The sequence below is a fragment of the Hyaena hyaena genome, unplaced genomic scaffold (assembly GCF_003009895.1).
Source record: "Hyaena hyaena isolate Hyena2069 unplaced genomic scaffold, ASM300989v1 scaffold_347, whole genome shotgun sequence".
In the NCBI taxonomy this organism is placed as follows: domain Eukaryota; kingdom Metazoa; phylum Chordata; class Mammalia; order Carnivora; family Hyaenidae; genus Hyaena; species Hyaena hyaena.
The window spans coordinates 996,092-1,017,017 of record NW_024080979.1 but is presented as its reverse complement, the minus strand read 5'-3'; the positions used below and the strand labels follow the sequence as shown (position 1 = coordinate 1,017,017).

Here is a 20,926-nt window from a genome sequence, read left to right as displayed (position 1 = left end):
ATGGCTGTATAATGGAATATTATTAAGCAATTAAAAGAAATTAAGTACTGATACATATTACAACACAGATGCACCTTGAAAACATACTAAGTGAAAGAAGCCAGTCATAGCGAGCCAGAAATTATATGATTCCATTTATATGAAACATCCAGAAGAGGCAAATTGATGGAGACAGAAAGATTAGTGGGTGCCAGGTTGGGAGGGTGCAGGGAGGGGATTGTGAGATGATGGTTAAGTGTGGAGTATCTTTTTGGAGTAATGAAAACATTCTAAAATTGACGCTGCCATTAGATGCACAATTCTGAATATACACTGAAAGCCAATGAACTGTACGCTTTAAAAAAAGTGAGTTGCAGCACATGAATTATATCTCATGCTCTTGAGAAGGAAGTGTCTTAATGACCATATTAATACGTTTTTGCTTTTAGTTCTTCCTGCAGCTTCAGCAGGCAGCACTGGAGGTCTTTGCAGAGAATAACACCCTCAGTAAACTGCAGCTGGGACAGCTGGCCTCCATGGAGAGTTCAGTCTTTGACGACATGATTAACCTACTGGAGCGTCTAAAGCATGACATGCTGACCCGCCAAGTAGACCACGTTTTTAGAGAAGTTAAAGATGCTGCAAAATTGTATAAAAAAGAAAGGTAAGTCCTTCGTATTTTCTTATTACTCAGCTTTCAAATCCAGTTCGCTGAAAGTTGAAGGATGATAAATACGTATATTTCTCAGACTATTCCAAAACATAGAATAGGAAGGAAAAATTCCAAATTCCTTTTGAGGCCAGCATTACCTGGATTTCAAAACTAGACCAAGACTCCACAACAAAAGAGAACTACAGGCCAATATCCCTGATGAATATGGATGCAAAAATCCTCAACAAGATACTAGCATAGCAAATCCCAACAATACATTAAAAGAATCATTCACCACGATCAAGTGAGATTTATTCCTGGGTTGCAAGGATGGTTCAGTATCACAAATCAATCAGTGTGATACATCACATCAATAGAAGAGAAAGGAGAAGGACAAGGTGATCATTTCAATAGGTGCAGAAAAAGCATTTGAAAGTACAACATTCATTCAGGACAACAGATCCTCAACGAAGTCGGTTTAAAGGACACATACCTCAGGGCGCCTAGGTGGCTCAGTCAGTTGAGCGTCTGACTTCGGCTCCGGTCATGATCTCGTAGTTCGTGGGTTTGAGCCCCACGTCAGGCTCTGTGCTGACAGCTCAGAGCCTGGAGCCTGTTTCGGATTCTGTGTCTCCCTCTCTCTCTGACCCTTGCCTGCTCATGCTCTGTCTCTCTCTCTCAAAATTAAAATTAAAAAAAAAAAAAAAGGACACATACCTCAACATAATAGAGGCCATATGGGAAAAACCCACAGCTAACATCATCCTCAGTGGGGAGATACTGAGAGCCTTCCTCCTGAGGTCAGGAACAGGACAAGGATGTCCACTCTCACCCCTTTCATTCCACACAGTCCTGGAAGTCCCTGCCAAAGTAATCAGACAACAAAAAGAAATAAAAGGCCTCTAGATCAATAAGGAAGAAGTCAAACTTCATCTGTTTGCAGATGATGTGATACCATATATAGAAAACCCACAAGACTCCACCAAAAAAACTGCTAGAACTGATAAATGAATTCAGTAAAGTCACAGGATACATAAAGTACAGAAATCTGTTACATGTCTATACACCAATAATGAAGCAGCAGAAAGAGAAATTAAGAAAACAATCCTATTTACAATTGCACCAAAGATAATAAGATACCTAGGAATAAAACTAACCAAAGTAGTCAAAGATCTATACTCAGAAAACTATAAAATACTGATGAAAGAAACTGAAGACGACACAAAGAAACGGAAAGACATTCCATGCTCATGGACTGGAAGAACAAATATTGTTAAAAAGTCTATACTACCCAAAGCAATCCACACATTTATTGCAATCCCTATCAAAATACCAACGTTTTTCACAGAAGTAGAATAAACATTCCTCAAATGTGGGTGAAACTAAGACCCTGAATAGCCAAAGCAATCTTGAAAAAGCAAAGCAAAGCTGGAGGCATCACAACTCTGCATTTCAAGTTATATTACAAAGCTGTAGTGGTCAAAACAGTATGGTACTGGCACAAAAATAGACACATAGATGAAAAGAACAGAATAGAAAACCCAGAATAAACCTACAACTATTTGGTCAGTTAATCTTTGACAAAGCAGGAAAGAATATCTAATGGGAAAAAAACAGTCTCTTCAACAAATGGTGTTGGGAAAACTGGATAGCAACATGCAAGAGCATGAAACTGGACCGCTTTCTCACACCTACACAAAAATAAATTTAAAGTGGATAAAAGACCTAAATGTGAGACCTAAAACCATAAAAATCTCAGAAAATGAGTACAGGCAGTAATTTCACTGAAATTGATCATAACAACTTTTTTCTAGGTAGGTCCCCTGAGGCAAGGGAAACAAACATAAACAACAACAAAAAACAAAAACTATTGAGACTGCATAAAATAAAAAGCTTCTGCAGAGCAAAGAAAACAATCAATAAAACTAAACACAACTTACTGAGTGGGATAAGATGTTTGCAAATGACATATTTGATGAAGGGTTAATATCCAACATAGATCAAGAACTGCTACAACTTAACACGCCAAAAACAAATAATCCAATCAAAAATGAGAAGACATGGACATTTCTTCAAAGAAGACATCAAGATGGCCAACAGACACATGAAAAGATACTCATCATCACTTAACATCAGGGAAATGCAAATCAAAGCCACTGTGAGATATCACCTCATACTTGTCTGAATGGCTAAAGTCAAAAACAGGAGAAACACATGGCACTTGGGTGGCTCAGTCAGTTAAGCATCTGACTCAGTTCCAGCTCAGGTCCTGATCTCACAGTTTCGTGAGTTCAGCCCCGGCATTGGACCTCACTGACAGTGAGGGGCCTGCTTGAGATTCCCTCTCTCTCCCTTTTTCTGCCTCTCCTGCTCGCTTGCTCACTCTCTCAAAATAAATAACTTAAAACACACACACACACACACACACACACAAGAAACAACAGGTGTTGGTGAGGCTGTAGAATAAAAGGAACCCTTGTGCGCTGTTGGTAGAAATGCAAACTGGTGCAGCCACTCTAGAAAACAGTATGGAAGTTCCTCAAAAGTTACAAATAGAACTACCCCACAGTTCAGGAATCACACTACTGTGTATTTACCCAGAGAATATAAAAACACTAATTCAAAAGAATGCATGTATCTCTATGTTTATAGCAGCGTTATTTACAAGAGCCAAGATTTGGAAGCAGCCCAAGTGTCCACTAATAGATGAATGGATAAAGATGTGATGTGTATATATAATGGAATGTTATTCAGCCATAAAAAAAAAAAATGGAAACCTTTCTATGTGCAACAACAGGATGGAGCTAGAGAGTATAATGCTAAGCAAAGTAAGACAGAGAAAGACAAATACTATATGATGTCACTCACATGTGGAACTTAAGAAACACAACAAATGAACCAAGGAAAAAAAGAGGGAGGCAAACCAAGAAACAGACTCTTAACTACAGAGAACAAACTGATGGTTACCAGAGGGGAGGTGGGTGGAGGGATGGGTAAAATAGGTGATGGGGATTAAGCAGCGTACTTGGTGATGAATATCATTGATTAAAATAAAATCTTAAAAAAAATTGAAAGATGATATGCAGTCAAATTCCCAAGATGTCTAGATAGCACACTTTGGCCTTTTGCTCTACAAAACTTTTAACTATTTTTGATAGAAAGCTTTCTAAAATATATTCAGACATTTATTCAGTTTATTTATTCATCAAGGTTGGGGGGGTGGGCAGAGAGAGAGAATCCCAAGCAGGCTCTGCACTGTCTGCACAGAGCCCAATGTGGGGCTCGAACCCACGAACTGGGAGACCATGACCTGAGCTGAAATCAAGGGTTAGACACTCAACCAACTGAGCACCCAGGCACCCCTGTTCAAACATTCTTAATCAGAGTGAACTGAGCATAATTTAACCTTGAGAGGTAGCTGTGAATACAGAGAACTGGTCTGGGATGTGGGGCTGACTGGCCTGGAGCTCCGGTAGTATTCTGTGCATGCCTGCCTTGAATACCGTATCCACTGTCGTGATTCAGAGGTCTCTGTTACTTTCACCATCCTTTGTACTCTGTGAGGACAGGCAGTGTCTGTGTGTTCCAGCACAGTCCCCACCACACCTAGTATGTCATCCCTTTGCAAGTGTTGTTAGTCCCTGTTACTCTGCCAAAAATCAGAGCATAAATTACCTGATGCCTCAAATGCTAAAACATGTTACATTTTAACCATTTTATCGTTATTTCAGTAAGTCATATTAAAAAATATATATATCATCCTAATTAAATAAGGGAATATTTGAGAGCTAAAGTACAAATGTATTTCTTTTCTGCGACAGCTTTTAGCGGTGGGCTGTACATTTTGCTCTTATCCAAGATGCCCCAGGATAGTGCATCCCCACATTTAAAACGATTTGTTACATCTTTAAAAGCACAAGGTTTTGAAGATTTCTTAGTACAACTGAGCGTGCCGCCCGCAGTGCCATCTTGTCTCTCGCAGGTGGCTGTCTCTGCCGTCGCAGGCCGAGCAGGCGGTGATGTCCCTGTCCAGCGCGGCCTGCCCGCTCCTGCTCGCCCTGCGAGACCGCCTGCTCCAGCTGGAGGAGCAGCTTTGCTTCTCCTTGTTCACAGTCTTCTGGCAGATGCTCGTGGAGAAGCTGGACGTGTACATCTACCAGGAGGTAAGCAGGGGCGGACCACATTACGGGGCCCTGACGGGAACGGCAAGTGTGACGCCACCTGTTGGTTGTTTCAGATCATCCTTGCCAATCACTTCAACGAGGGCGGGGCAGCTCAGCTGCAGTTCGATATGACACGGAACCTGTTCCCCCTGTTCTCACGCTATTGCAAGAGACCGGAAAATTACTTCAAACAGTAAGCTCGGGATTTGACAGTTACTGTTGACGGTATCAAATGTTTCCAGGAGGCACATTCCTCTTCACAGCCCTAGGGGCCCAGGGATGTTTGGTGGGATAGATGGAGCATCAGCTAAAAACATTCATCATGTACCCAGATAATTCAAGGGGTGACCCATGAACCCTCCCTACCCCACACCCCGCCAATTTATCAGAACTGGATCTAAGTTATAGGCTGGGCTTTGTTCCAGCGTTTGGTTTCATGCTTCTATGTGCCTGTTACTGGAGAGATAGATAGAAAATGAAGGCCATGTGCAGTTGTACTGCATTCAATAAATAGAAGGAATTAAAAATATGCCTGGTACCTCATAGTAGGCCAGGCATGAAGAAAGTTGTTTTCTTACATATTTAGTGTTCATTTTGGTTCTAAGCATAACTATAAATGTACACAAGAAAAATTCTTTGAAGTATTCTTAGAAATTGTAGGTTTGAAAATTTAAATTATTGGAGGGAGGGAGTTTGAGAGTATAAAGTATTCCCTTTTTTACTATAAAATGAAAGATGATTTTTTTTAATTTTAGTAAGAGATCTGAAAATTTTTACTTTTTGTTTTTTAGTTTCTCTTCCCATATTGTAATCTACTAAAGTCTTAACTACATTTAATAGGCTGTTACATTAGTGTCAACATTACCTTTTGGAGAGTAATAGACACATGGAAAACAATGATCCTATCACATTATAGTGATCTAATGAAATAGAAACCCTGTACACATACATAGTCCTAACATGAAAATAACAAATCCATAAATAGTCTCTAGAGAGGGATGTGGATTGACAGTACAGGGAAGCTGTGTAGTTTCTGAAAATGAAAATATTATGGGATAACGTGATGATATATATAATGGATATCTCATTTCCCTCCTGCCTTTTTGTTGTTTTGTTCTTCCTTAAACAGTGTCAAAGAAGCCTGTATTGTTTTGAATCTGAACATTGGCTCTGCCCTCCTTCTGAAAGACGTCCTGCAGTCAGCCTCACGGCGGCCTCCTGCCACCGAGGCTTTAAACGAAGTTGGAATTTACAAGCTGGCTCAACAAGATGTTGAGATTCTACTGAATTTGAGGACAAACTGGCCTAATACGGGAAAATAATGCATCTTTTCTTGTTTTGGAGTTTTTGTTTTTAACAAAGAGAAAGTCAGCTGGATTTCAAGTTATGTGATGGAAGTTCTGAGTTAATGAAACTGGACAGGTGAAAACTTTATGCAATCATTTATTATCTTGGAAGTATGGCATTATTAAAACGCTGCCCATATTTCCTCCGTCCTCTTGTTCCTAAGAAAACAAAGACAGAAAACTCAGAAGTCATGAAAACTCCGAGTAATTCCATTTACAAATATAAATGCTAAGTATGTCTGTTGAACAAGATACAAGAGCAGAGATAATAAATTACAAGCAATTTTCAAAATCACTTTAGAATGTATGTTCATAATTGAAGTTCCTGTATCTGGTTTGGGAATTCACTGTCTTTCCTCTAAGAAAACATTCTGAGGTGGTGACTAAAATAGAATTGCTCTCAGATTCCATAATTGTCCTTACATTTAAAATCCTTCCTAATTTCATTCCAGGATAGTGGGCAGCCTTTTCTCCTGGGTGAAACATTTCAGGCCAGGGCACTGTGCTTCAGTCTTTCCCCAGGGCAGGGATGGGAATGAAACAGTTTTTGTTTAATATTTATGTAACTGATAATGAGATGGGAATCTTAACTTTTCTTTTTTCTTTGACTTTTCCTTGGCTTTGGACTCTGTTACATACCAATTTGTTGATTAATAAATTCTCAGAGAACAAAACATTTAAACAAATTGAATTACATTGGTTAGAGGCCTTCTACAACTATTGAATGTTATTCCAATTTCTTTTTTTCTGATTCAGCGTTCAGTTAGTACTTTTCAAGATGTACAAAATTGTCATAGGGCCCCTGGATGGCTCATTTCATAGAGCGTGCAACTCTTGATCTCAGGGTCATGAGTTTGAGCCCTGTACTGAGCATGGAGCCTACTTAAAAAAATAAAAAACAAAATTGTCAGGCTGGCATGCAACCTATCCTATTTCTTTATTATTATTTTTTTTTTTATTTTTGGGCATGGAGCCAGATTGGGGCTTGATCCTATGAACCACAAGATCATGCCATGAGCTGAAACCACAAGTTGGACACTCAACCAACCTAGCCATCTAGTCTCCCTACTGTTTTTGTTTTTGTTTTTGTTTTTTTTGTTTTTTTTGTTTTTAATTTTTTTAATGTTTTATTTATTTCTAGGAGAGAGAGAGAGAGACAGCGTGAACAGGGGAGGGTCAGAGAGAGAGGGAGTCACAGACTGAAACAGGCTCCAGGCTCTTAGCTGGCAGTCAGCACAGAGCCCGACGCGGGGCTCGAACCCACGAACCGCGAGATCATGACCTAAGCGAAAGTCGGACGCCCAACCGACTAAGCCACCCAGGCGCCCCTGTTTTTTTTGTTTTTAAAGTAAGCTCTCCACCCAACATGGGCCCAGGATCAAGAGTTGCATGCTCTACAGACTGAGCCAGCCGAGTGCCCCACAACCTATACTGTTGATAAATATTTACTTGGGGACAAATAATTTTGAGGAAGCACTTTGAGAGAAATTCTGTTACTCCATATTTTATAAATTTCCCAACTAGTGATTTGGGCTCAGAGCTTTTCTGTTAGTTCTACCACACTGGCCTTCTCCACATTATTATTTGAGAATTGCTGGGCTTTCCCATTGAAAGCTGCCCCAGAAACTTCCTAATTCCAGCACCTTCTCCCTCTGCTCCCCCTAAGCTTCACACTTTACAATCACTCCTCGCTTTCTAGATGGCTGAAAGTTTCAAGGGAATGAAATGTTTCTGTCAAAAGGTAGGAACTTACGTTTTAAATTGTTTTCATTGTACTTCAAAGTCATGCCATATTATTTAAATATCAGTCATGTAAAAATAAACTTACACTTCATGTCTGAATTTATCCAGAGTTATTGCATGTCCATCATCTTTTAAAACTTCATCTGTAGTCAACAGACCCAGGGTTTTTAGGGCTGTAAATTGAGAATGAGAAGAAAGGAAAATTTACAAAGTGAGAATTATTTTCAGCTAGGGAAAGTGATGGAATGACCACAAACCTGTGCTTTAACTGGTAGGTGATACTGACCTTCTTTGTACTGCACGAACGATATGCTGCCTTTATTCGAAGTGTCCAGCATCTCAAACATTGACACAATGTTAGAATTATCCATAAAGAAAGGAAAAGCCACGCCTGTGATTTTGGCAATTCTCAGTCGTTCCAATATAGATATTAAATACTCTCTTGGTTTTTCTGTAAAATAATAGTTCCAGTTCTTTCTGATATAAAATTAAGATATATTGCAAGTAGAGGCAGTCATTTAACAATTATTAAGTAACTATGTTCAAGGTACTGTGCTAGACACTTGGGGACCCAGACCTGTTTGTACGAAAAGCAAGATATCGAACATTTAATAATGTAAGTGTTCTACTGCAGAGATGGGACCAGGGAAGAAGGCGGCCAGCTGAAAGGAAGGATAAACTATAAATAAAAACAGGGACTCTTAGATGAACACCCTCTTCCAATTAGGAAGCCTGAATGCTTTTTTTTTTTTTTTTTTTGGAGAGAGAGAGAGAGGGTGCAAGTGAGTGAGGGGCAGAGAGAGCGAGAGAGAAGTAGCTCACCCAAAGCAGGGCTCAAACTCATAAACCTCTAGATCATGACCTGAGGTGAAGTCAGATAGTTAACTGAATGAGCACCCAGGCACCCACGAATGTTCATTTCTAACATAAAAGCAGCATTTTGGATAATCAGGCTATCTTTCATTTAAGCAATATGAAATAAAAAATGAAGATCCACTTTACAGAAAGAAGACAGGTCAGTTATAATGAAAAGAAACCAAAAGAAGTCAAGATGCAGTAGCTTAGATGAGTGCCTCTCACTACACACACATACCACACACACAGTTTTATATATATATGTATAAACTATGTATACAAAATTCTTTTTAAAAAGTTTTTCTTACTGAGAATTTCATAAATATATAGAAGTAGGAAAGTATAATGAACCTATCACCAACTGTTAACTGTTAAAATCTGTGGCCAGTCTAGGCACGCAAGGTGGCTCAGTCAGTTGAGTGTCAAGACTCTTGACTTCAGCTCAGGTCATGATCTCACGGTTTGTGAGTTTGAGCTGCACATCGGACTCTGCACTGATGGTGCGGAGCCTGCTTGGGATTCTCTCTTCCTCTCTCTGCCCCTCCTTGCCTCTCTCTCTCTCTCAAAAATAAATAAACTTAAAATAAATTCTTAAAAAATCTGTGGCCAGTCTTCTTTTACCATCATCTCATCCAGGTCCCCTCTTCCTGTATTATTCTGAAGTAAATCACAGTGATATTTCAATAATAAATATTTGAGTGTGTACCTCTGAAAGAGAAGGACCTCTTTTGAGATATAACTGACATGTAACATTGTGTAAGTTTATATAACATGTTGATTTGATACATTTATATTTTGCAATATGATTGCCACTATAGCGTTAGCTAACACCTTTATTACATCACATAATTATCATTTTTGGGGGGGTGGGTGGGAATAATTATGATTTAGTCTCTTAGCAAGTTTGATGTTTATAATACAGTAATATTGTCTGTCAGCACTGTCAGGTGCATTAGATTTCCAAGACTTATTACTAGCTGCAAGTCTGTACCCTTCTACAACATCTCTCCTACTGCCACCCAGACTCATTGTTCTACTCTGTTTTTACAACTCTGGCTTTTTCAGATTAGCTCACTTAGCATATCCTCAAGGGCCATCCATGTTGCAAATGGCAGGATTTCCTTCTTTCTCACGGCTGAATAATATTCCATTGTACAAATCTACCACATCTTCATTATCCATTCATCAGTAGACACTAGGCTGTTTCCATACCTTGGCTATTGTGACTAATGCTACATAAACATGATGGTGCAGATATCTCTTTGAGATCCTGTTTTTGTTTCCTGTGGATATATACCCAGAAGTGGAATTGCTGGAGCATGTGGTAGTTCTGTTTTTATTTTTTTGAGGACCCTCCATGTTTGCCACGGTGGCTGTACTGATTACATTCCTACCAACAGTGCACAGGAGTTCCTTTTTCTCCACATTCTCACTTGTTATCTTTGCCTCTTTGATAAGAACCATTCTAACAAGTGCGAGGTGATATATCTCATTGGAGTTTTCATTTGCATTTCCCTGATGATTAGTGACAGTAAGCATCTTTTTTATGTAGCTGCTGGTCATTTGTGTGTCTTCCTTGGAAAAACGTCTATTTAGTTCCTCTGCCCATTTTTTAAAATGTTTATTATTTTTTTTTTTAGTAATTACTACGCCCAACGTGAGGCTCATACTCATGACCCTAGTATCAAGAGCTGGATGCTCTTCTGAATGAGGCAGTGACAACCCCTGGCTACTGCCCATTTTTTAATTGGATTTTTTTCTTTCTTACAGAGTTGTAAGAGTTCTTTCTATATTTGAGATATGATCTGATACATAGTTTGCAAATACTTTCTCCCATTCTGTCCGCTGCGTTTTCATTTTGTTGAGTCTTTCTTTGTGGTGCAGAGGCTTTTAAGTTTCATGTGATCCCCGTTAGTTAAGTTTGAGTGAGAGAGAGAGTGCTCATGCACAATCAGGGAAGGGGCAGAGAGAGAGGGAGAGAAAGAATTCCAAGCAGACTGTATACTGTCAGTGCAGACAAGGGGTTTTGATCCCATGAACCATAAAATCATGACTTGAGCCAGAATCAAGACTCAGATGCTTAACCAAATGAGCCACCTAAGGCACCCCTAAAGATTTTATTTTTAGGTAATCTCTCCACTCAACACTGGGCTTGAACTCATACCCCCAAGATCAAGTGTCACATGCTCCACCAACTCAGCCAGGCAGGCGCCCCACGAGATAACCTTAAAACATAAAGGGAAGATCTAAAGGTTACTAACCACCTAAGTTACATCAATGTCAGCTGATAATGACAATCAGTTCTTCAAGGCGGACAAACCTCAAGTTCAACATCTTAATAATAGCAGCTAATGTTTATCACGTACTCAATGTGTGTCTGGTATTCCTCCTAATAGTCACTTGCCAAGGCCCACAGCTAGGGTGAATCCAGGCAATGTGCTTCCCAAAGCTTGTGGGCTTTACCACACTCTACTAACTTAAATATACGAAGCATCTGGAACACCCAAACCTAGTCCACCATGACTGTCTCTACTGAACTCCGCCATGATGGTTTCTAATGAACTGTCCTTCTCTATAACCATCAGATAGATCTTATCCTCACCTACCATTCCACAGCAGCATCTCTCATCTGGGTTACCACAACTGCCTCTCTCTCTCTTTTTTTTTTTTTTTTTTAACATTTATTTATTATTGAGAGAGCATGAGCATGGGAAGTGCAAAGAGGGAGACAAAGTATCTGATGCAAGCTCCACACTCTGAGCACAGAGCCCAATGTGGCACTCGAACTCACAAACTGTGGGAACATGATCTGAGCCAAAGTTAGATGCTTAACTAACTGAGCCACCCAGGCGCCTCCTTTTTAAAAATGAAATTCTAATTTTATTAAAGGCATCCCCTGAGCATTTATACTCCCTCCTTCCATAGCACAGAATTGTCACTGTGATGTGGCTGCCCAGTCAAGGGGCTCTATTTCCCAATACAGTCTAGGTGAGGCCGCATTTTCCTACTGTATAACTTCAGGTTACACAAGGTTTTGGCATTAAACTGTTGGGAAAACAAAGTTATACCATACGATGGCTGGCGGGGCTAACAAGGGATCTCCAGTCCCTGACTGGAGGGAACTCTGGGTTCTTCCTGCTCTGCTTGCTGCCCCGCCAAGTTGTCACGAATGCAGAAAAGACAAAACCATAAACTACCCTCCCTCTTGCACTTGGGGCTCAGACCTTTGGAGAGACTGTTACTCTGAGCCCATTGATGTAAAGAAAACTCCGGTTGACCAGAATTTCTGAGTGCTGCTTGGTTTCTCCACCAGCAATCCAGCCTGGTTCCAAAACATATTTGGTTCCCTGACCAGGAAGCCCAACCGCACTGGCCCCTTGTTGCCACGGGTCTGGGACAATGGCGGTGCGGCGACGGAATGGGGAATCGCAGAGGAAAAGAGTGCCCCTGCCAGCTTGCTCGGCAGCTTCCAAACCTGACTGCCTCTGTCTGACCCTGCTCCGTCGTTTCCACCGCACTCAAAGAGACTTGGCAGGTGAGGACCTGGACCCGACGTAGGGACCAGTAAGGTATGGGGCCCCAATTAAGTCAGACCCGCCCATAAGGGTGGAAGGGGGACCTCATCACTCCCCAGAGACTTCAGAGGTCTCACAGTTAGGATTTGGTGGGAGGGAATGGGATAACCTCCGGGGTGTATGTGTGTGTGAATGTGCGGCTTGGCCTGGCTTGCCTGCCGAGTTCGAATCTGTGGCTCCACGGACCGGCACCCTTAAAGTCCCCAAAAGTCTACGGAGTCTGAGTGGGCTCTCCTGTGTCATGGTGAAAGGCAAACAGTCCAGGGCAGCATCAGAATAGAAGCCAATCGCAAGTCATAAAGCTGAGTCTGCTATGGCCAAGCCTCACCTAAAGTTCCCCAGGGAACACAAGTGAAGCATCTGATTGGTCCTCTCCTCTGAGGGGATACCCCCCCCCACCTTAGTCTGTTTTTGTGACACCAGACACAGGAAAAGGTTAAAGATGGGGTTGAAACAGAGTAAGCCCTCGATCCTCGCGGTCATGCTTAAGAACTTCAAAAAAGGATTATCAGGCGACTTTGGGACAAAAATGACACCGGGAAAGTTAAGGACCCTTTGTGAACTAGAATGGCCCATGCTCAATGTAGGATGGCTCTCAGAAGGACCATTAGATGTCCAGGTGGTCTGATGAGTTTGGCTAGTAGTCACTGGAAACCCAGGTCATCCTGACCAATTTCCATATATTGGCTCCTGGCCTGAAATTGCCCGAAACGCTCCACCTTGGGTGTGATTCATCCCTAACAAGCAGAGTCAGGCAAAGGTCTTAGCCGCCTCACCCAGAGACTCACCTGCAGAGCCAAAGAAGCAGCCCACCACTCCCCGGGTATTTGCGGTGACCCAGAGGAGGACCCTGTCTTTCCTCCACCTTACACCCCACCGAGATCCACCGCCCCTCCCCCTCCCCCCCCTCGCTGGTCCAGGGCCTGAGACTCCTCCGCTGCCCGTCCCTCCCTATCCCCACTCCCAGAGAATCCTCTCTCATCAGGGCCAGCAGCCATACTGTGCCCCAGACCCAGACCTGGCACCCTCAAAATGCTAGTAAGGGAGATGAAAGAACCTGAAAGACAAAAAGGATAGAAGAGTCCAGTTCGGCCATTCCATGATGTATTATCAGCCCTTCTCCACCACTGATCTCTTTAATTGGAAACACAACACTCCATCATACTCTGAAAAGGCACAGGCAATGGTCAACTTGATGGAGTCACTCTTCTAGACCCCCTGGCCGACTTGGGAAGGCTGCTAACAGTTGCTCTGTACCCCGCGTAACACAGAGGAGAGAAGGAGGATAATGAGGGAGCCCGACAGTACCTGGAAGACCACGCACCTCCGGGGATCAATGACCCTGCTGCCTGGTCTCCAGCTGCCACACCTGAAGAACGCCCGACATGGGACTTCACTACAGAGGAAGGGCAGGCTCACATCCACCAGTACCAAGAGGCTCTCCTTTGGAGCCAAAAAGCCTATGAACATGACTAAAATCTCATCGGTTACTCAACAACCTGGGGAGTCTCCCAGGGACCACTACGGGAGACTTTGTGGGGCATACTGGGTATACAACCCATTTGACCCCGAGGCATAAGACAGTCAACAAATGGTAAATACCTCCTTTGTGGCTCAAGCCTCCCCCCCCCCCCCACCCAGACACCAGGAGAAAACTCCATAAATTAGAGGGCTTTGCCTGGATGACCATCACTCAGTTGATAGAGGTCACCAAGAGGGTTTTCATGAACAGAGAAGTTACAGCTGAGAGAGAAGCAGAAAAAAAGACTAAAGAAGAGGGTCACCCTTTCAGCCAAAAGATGGCAACCATCCTTGGGGCTACTGGGACGTGGGCGATACAACCCTTCTGCCGAGCTCGACAATGTGAATTTAGGGTCCACAAGGTCTGACACGAGTTCATCTACTTGCCTGACTGCCCAGTTCCCTCCTGGGCCAAGACTTACTCTCCAAGTTTGGGGCCCATTTAACTTTTGAACCCATTGGACACACTAGCCTCCACTGAAACCCGAGATGGGGGAAACCCTAGTCTTGGTGATCACCATGCCGAAGGAAGAGAAGTGAAGAGTATTCTGTGCCTAAACGCAGCCCTGACATCCATCAGAGTTCAAGCTTGCCTTCCCCTCTGTATGGGCCGAAGATAACCTGCCTAGATTAGCCCAGAATTGAGCTCCCATCTTTATTGATCTGATCCCCAGAGCCCAACTCCAAAGACAGAGGCAATACTCCCTTCCACTCAAGAGTAGAATGGGCATCCAAGAGCACCTGACCAAGCTCAAAGAAGCAGTTGTCCTAACTGAATGACAATTGGCTTGGAATATCCCACTCATGCCAGTCAAGTAGCCAGGAGGAGACCAACCGGTTCAGGATTTGAGGGCCATTAACAAGGTGACTGCTTCCCTACATCTAGTGGTTCCAAACCTGTACACTCTCCTCAGCCAAAGTCCAGAGTCTGCCAGATGGTTTACATGCCTAGACCTAAAGGATGCTGTCTTCTGCCTCCGCCTAGCTCCCTAAAGTCAACCACAGCTTGCCTTTGAATGGATTGAATCCATTATGGAGCGCCAGATGCAGCTGACCTGGACACAACTTCCCCAAGGATGCAAAACCTCACCAACCCTATTTGGAGAAGCACTGGCTGTGGACCTTGCCAACATTCCAAGAGAAACCACAGAGTGTGTCCTCCTCCAATATGTAGATGACCCCTTCCTTGCCAGTGACATCCAAGAATTGTACAAGGGGCAGCTCTTGTCTGACTTGGGGTACCAGATCTCTTAGAAAAAGGCACAGATTTGCCAACAGCAGGTCCGATACCTGGGCTTCCTTCTCATACAAGGAAAAAGATAATTAGGGCCGGAATGGAAAAAGGTCGCCATCACATTGCCGCAGCCCCAAACAAAACGAGGCTTATGTGAATTCCTAGGGGCTGCAGGGTTCTGTTGCATTTGGATTCCCAGGTTCTCAGCCATAGCAAAACCCCTTTATGATCTATTGGGGCGGGGCCAGATTGGGAGTCCCTGCCTGGACTGAGGAAGCAAGGGCTGCTTTCACAGAAATAAAGTTGGCTCTGGGGCGAGCCCCAGCTCTGGGCTTACCTGACATAGAAAAACCCTTCAACCTTTTCGTGCACGAAAAAGATAAAATATCCCTGAGAGTCCTCACTCAGACTACAGGACTGTGGCAATGGCCAGTTGCATTCTTGTCAGAAAAACTCGATCCTGTGGCTGCAAGGTGGCCACTGTGTCTTAGGGCGCTAGAGCGGCCACAGTCCTGCTCATCAAGGAGGCGGACAATCTTACACTGGGACAAAAACTTAATGTCAAGGTCCCACATGCAGTCATGTCTCTCATGAACACGCAGGGATACCATTTTCTCTCCAACTCCCGGCTGACACAGTATCAGGGGCTTCTCTGTGAAAACCCACGGGTCACTCTCGAAACAGTAAGGACACTGAATCCAGCCACTTTCCTCCTGACAGAAGAAGGGGAACCACACCATGACTATTCCATAGTAACGGATGAAATCTACACCAGTTGCCCAGAGACCAGGCCATAAAAAATCCGGAGATCACCCTGCTCGGCGACGACAGGAGCAGTTATTTGCAGGAGGACACCTGAAAACCACAACTATCAAAATTTTAGAAGCCAAGGCATTACCGGAAGGATGGTTGGGACAATGAGCTGCACTATATGCCTTAACCCGACCCTGTATCCACAGCAAGGGCACACGAGTCAAAGTCTATACTGACTCTCAGTACACCTTTGCCACCATGTACATGGAGCGTCTATAAAGAAAGGGGCCTCAGTACTGCTGCAGGAAAGACCATCAAAAACAAGGAGGAAATACTAAAACTCCTCGAAGCCGTATGGCTACCAGACAGCGTAGCTATCCTGCACGGTAAGGGACACCAAAAGGGGAACGACCCCATAACTCAAGGAAATCGCTGGCTGACAAGGCAGACAGGGCTGCTGCCTGAGATGACCCAGAGGAGGCTCCCTCCTACACCATGACCCTCACGCCCCCAAGGGAAGCCCTTCTGCTGCTTTATACAAAAGAGGAAGAAAACTGGGCCTCAACAGAAGGGGGCACACTGAACAAAAAAGGATGGTGGGTCATGCCAAACGGACACATTTTTGTCCTGTCATCTATGGGAAAATGCCTAGTCAAAGAATGTCACCAGCTCACGCACCTGGGAGAAAACTGCACTAGATGCCCTCCTCAAAAAGAACTATTATACCATGGGGCGCCTGGGTGGCTCAGTCGGTTATGCTGAGCGTCCGACCTCGGCTCAGGTCAGGATCTCCCGGTTCGTGGGTTGAAGCCCCGCGTGGGGCTCCGTGCTGACAGCTCAGAGCCTGGAGCCTGTATTAGATTGTGTCTTCCTCTCTCTCTGACCCTCCTCTGCTCACGCTGTCTCTCTCTCTCTCTCAGAAATAAATAGAAACATTTAAAAAATAAAAAAATAAAAAAAGAACAACTATACCAGCTAGCTGCTGGCACTATGCTGGGCCATCAGTGAACAATGTGTAACAGGTGCCAAAAACAATGCCCAGCCTGCTCCACGGCCCCCACCTGGCATACAAAAGATGGGGCCAGCCCCTTGTGAAGACTGGTGGACTTCACAAGTGTACAACCAAGCACAGGATTCAGGTACTTTCCTGTAATACTCTGCGCATATGGGGCGCCTGGGTGGCTCAGTGTGTTAAGCATCCGACTTCAGCTCAGGTCATGATCTCACAGTCTATGGGAACAGGTGTGGGTGTGTTTGTGTGTGTATGTGTCTGTGCATGTGTGCGCGTGTACATGTACGTGGTGTGTGAGAGAGTTTCATCTTCCATAGTATAAAGCTAAGGCTAAGCACGCAGAGCAAGGGACATTAGTAAGTAGCAGTGCAAGTCTGTGATTTAGAAATATCAAGGTAAATAGCTAAAGGAGTTGGCAATCATTTCGTCTATAGAGTGGGAATCTGGGACAGGAAGGGAAATGCCATTATTCATAAGCCTTGGAGTAGTTTTTGATTTTTAACCCCCATCCCTATACTTTTATAAAAACAAAATGAAACATCTGTTGGTTGCCAGGCACAGGACTAATTTCTATATTATTAATTTAATCTTCTTCACATGTCCATAAGATGGGTACTATTATCCCCATTTTCTAGAAGAGGAGACTCACTGCAGCCTCTCGCTCACCCTCACGTAGTATTAAGCAGGCCCCTCCTCGGAGCCTCTCTCCCACCCGCCACAAGCCTCCTGGCTCGTGGTGGGCACAAAGAAGCCGTTCAGAAGGTACTTGTTTGATGGAAGACCATAGCGTTAGTTGGCAGAAGGGCTCCAGTCGCCGAGATGCAGGGGAGAGTGTGGGCATAGAGGAGGGGGCACTGGAGAGGGGAGCCGGCCGCCGGCCGCGGAGGAACGCCTGGCTGTACTGGGAATTTCTGGGAACCGCTCCGCTCCGTGCCAGGAGGCGAGGCGGGTGGGACAGAAATGCGAGTGCTGGGCAAGACTCTTACCTGGCCGGAAGAAGAGTAGGCTGCTGGTGAGATAGTTCAGCAACTCCATAATCCGATGTTTTTCCAAATAATTCTTGGCCTCCTCCTCCCTGCTGCTGCCCGCTTGCATGGCACTGCGTCTGGCCGTTGCTAGGTGATCAGGCAGCGGCGGGCTGTTCGGCCCCGCCCCCTGCACCCGGCGCGGTCACGTGACGTGCCTCACGTGGAAGAGACCTGGGCAGAGAGTTCTACACCACCGAGGGGAAGCTTGGGGCGCTATGGGGTGGGGCCTGTGCGGAGGCTGAGGTTGACCCGACCAGAGCCCCTTGTGGAAGGATGGTCCGCTTCCCCCACCCCGCCTCCCCTGGGGCTGAGGGCTAGGCCGACGGACTTTTCCTGGCTTTGTCTGGTGCTCAGTACTTGTTGAGCCAATGAATGAGACCTCACGTGGATGAACTAATAACAGAAAGAACTTAGGCGGTTCTGGAGTCTATGGTGGAGAGTTCTTTTTTTTTTAAGTTTATTATTTTGAGAGGGCATGCAAGTTGGGGAGGGGCAGAGAGAGAGCGCAAGAGAGAATCCCAAGCAGGCTTCGCACCAACACGTCACCAGCGCAGAGCTCCTTTTGGGGCCAGAACTCAAAAGCAGGGAGATCTCGACCTGAGCCCAAGTCTGACAGTCTGAAGCTTAACCGACCGAGACCTCCAAGAGCACCCTCCCCCCTCCCCCCCACACCTGCTTGGAGAGTTCTAAGCACCATCTTTGGTATGGGCGGCTTGCAGCACAGCACAGGCAATGGGGCAAGAAAATAGTCCGTTTTCTCCACTGGATTGTGGGTCAGGAAGCATACTGGGATACTGACCTCTAACATCTTTGCTGCTTAACTAGGCTGTGTGGAGCTGGTCTTACCAGAGACCATCTGACAGTAGTTTTGAGGGAGGGTCACTGAGTAAGATGGGATGCAGGTGCCTACGAGGTCCTCTACTCAATCGTCACTGTACCTTCGAAACTGAACTCTAGGCTGGGAGTTCTGTCCTTGAGGGCCAGGCACTGAAGCCTGTGCCCTCACCCTTCAACAGAGAGCCCATAACAGGTACTTCAAGGAGAGAAAAGACAAATGGCCAATAAACATATAAAAATACTCTTAGCCTCTTCAACAATCCTGTAAATAAATTAAAACTACAAGAAAATGCCATTTTACATCCACCAGACTGGTAAAAATTAGGAAGCTGGACAATATCGAGGGCTAGCAAGGATACAGCGCCGCCAAACAGTCAGTGATGATGGACATACACTGGAACATCCACTTTGGAAAAATGATTTAGAATTATCTTGGTAATATAAACATGTTTCTGCACTATGACCCAGAAATTCCACTCCAAGAGCAACTCTTGTCCAGGTGTATCAGGATATATGTACAGAAATGTTCATAGCACTGTTCATAACACCAAGCACTGACAGCAGTCCCAAAGTTCATCAAGAATACAATTGATTGAGGTGCCTGGGTGGCTCAGTTGGCTGAGTGGCCAGCTTCCGCTCAGGTCATGATCCCATTGTTCATGAGTTCAAGGCCCACATTAGGCTCTCTGCTGTCAGGGAAGAGCCTGCTTCAGAGCCTCTGTCCCCTCTCTGCACCTTCCCTGCTCCTACTCTCTCTCTTTCTCTCTCTCAAAAATAAACATTAAAAGAAAAGAATACAATGGATTAAAAAAAGCTGTAGTATATTACACAATGGGATGCTATAAAGCTTTGCAACAATGAATGCATTGTAGCTACTTGCAAACATATGAGTGGATCTCAAAAGCATCTGATTGTCTATTGTCTCAGAATATGTACCATAAAAAATTTATATAAAGTTAAAAAGCATACAGAATTAAATATACTGTTTACAGATTATAGCATGGAGGAAATCTATTAAGAAATGCAAGGGAATTATATACAAAATTCAGCATAGTATTTGCCTTGGAGGGGAAAGGAAAGGGAATGGGTTTTTGGAGGAATATCCTGGGGACTTCAGGGGTAATGGTAATGTGATTTTTCTTTGCCTGAGCAGTGGGTACACAGGTGCTCATGGACTAAGCTTCTTTATACCTTTTTATCTTACAGGTTTTAAAATCTACTCAGCATTTAGGGGCACCTGGATGGCTTAGTATGTTAAGCGTCCAACTTTGGCTCAGGTCATGATCTCACTGTTGGTGGGTTTGAGCCCTTCATCGATCGGGCTCTGTGCTGACAGCCCAGAACCTGGAGCCTGCTTTGGATTGTCTCTCTCTCTCTCTCTCTCTCTCTGCCCCTCTCCTGCTTGCACTCTGCCTCTCTCGCTCTCAAAAATAAATAAATATTTACAAAAAATTTTAAATCAGCATTTACTAACAATAATCTTTAAGCAATTGAAAAACAGAGGGTGGAACAAGGATCCAGAAAGTCAATGCCAGGAGACTGAACCAAGTCTGAAACAGAAGGTAGCCAAGGTGCTGGAGATGTGGGCTTCTGAGGTCGGGTCCACGTTGAGAATTCTGTACCCTGAGCACCTGGGAAGACTAGAGAAGGAGACTTTATAGCCATGGTTGCGAGACTGGCACAACCTTGAGCAAAGTGGGAGGACAATGCTCTTTGTCTTAAAGGTCTGGAGGAGGAGTTCCAAGAAGGAGGAGTCGTTTCTCTGAAATGGCTTGAAAATTGTGTGCCCAAATCCTCAACACAGCTTAGGTCTGTAAGAAGGAGACTATTTCAGGATGATGTAGGTGAGCACTTTTTCTAACTCTTTAGCAGCAGAATCCTTTGAAGACATCATATGTGGAATCCCCACATGTAGAACAGATTCGAGCAAGTATGACATTGGGATTCATGCGTGTGACAGGGTCCCATTCTCTAAGGCCACTTGGTTGTATTTTTCTCACAGAGGCATGGCTGGAAGCCTGAGAGATCCTGGTGGTGGAACGGACTGAAGCAGGCTCCAGGCTCTGAGCTAGCTGTCGGCACAGAGCCAGATGCGGGGCTCAAACCCATGAACCATGAGATCATGACCTGAGCCAGAGTCGGACGCTCAACCGACTAAGCCACCCAGGCACCTCAGGAACCTTTTTTTTTTTAATTTTATTTATTTATTTATTCTTTTTTTTTTTTTT

The 20,926-nt window shown here is 44.2% G+C and overlaps 2 protein-coding genes across 3 annotated transcripts in view; one reads left to right on the top strand and one right to left on the bottom strand.

The window, feature by feature from the left end:
* RINT1 (RAD50 interactor 1) overlaps positions 1–7,012 on the top strand; it is a 33,054-nt gene extending 26,042 nt beyond the window's left edge. The window contains exons 12-15 of one of the 2 annotated variants that reach the window (XM_039249786.1): positions 429–643; positions 4,614–4,798; positions 4,869–4,987; positions 5,924–7,012. In XM_039249786.1, the coding sequence (XP_039105717.1) occupies positions 429–643; positions 4,614–4,798; positions 4,869–4,987; positions 5,924–6,070 (666 nt within the window). In that variant the 3' untranslated portion in view covers positions 6,071–7,012. The remainder of the gene's footprint in view (positions 1–428; positions 644–4,613; positions 4,799–4,868; positions 4,988–5,923) is intronic. The other variant, XM_039249785.1, reaches the window with a different exon arrangement.
* On the bottom strand, positions 6,220–17,972 carry EFCAB10 (EF-hand calcium binding domain 10). Its single transcript, XM_039249787.1, has 4 exons — positions 17,820–17,972; positions 8,170–8,334; positions 7,969–8,056; positions 6,220–6,299 (listed from the first exon to the last, which is right to left on the bottom strand). Exons 1-4 carry the CDS (start codon positions 17,926–17,928, stop codon positions 6,263–6,265), a joined length of 399 nt encoding a protein of 132 aa, XP_039105718.1. The 5' UTR covers positions 17,929–17,972; the 3' UTR covers positions 6,220–6,262.
* Between the last annotated feature and the right edge of the window lie 2,954 nt (positions 17,973–20,926).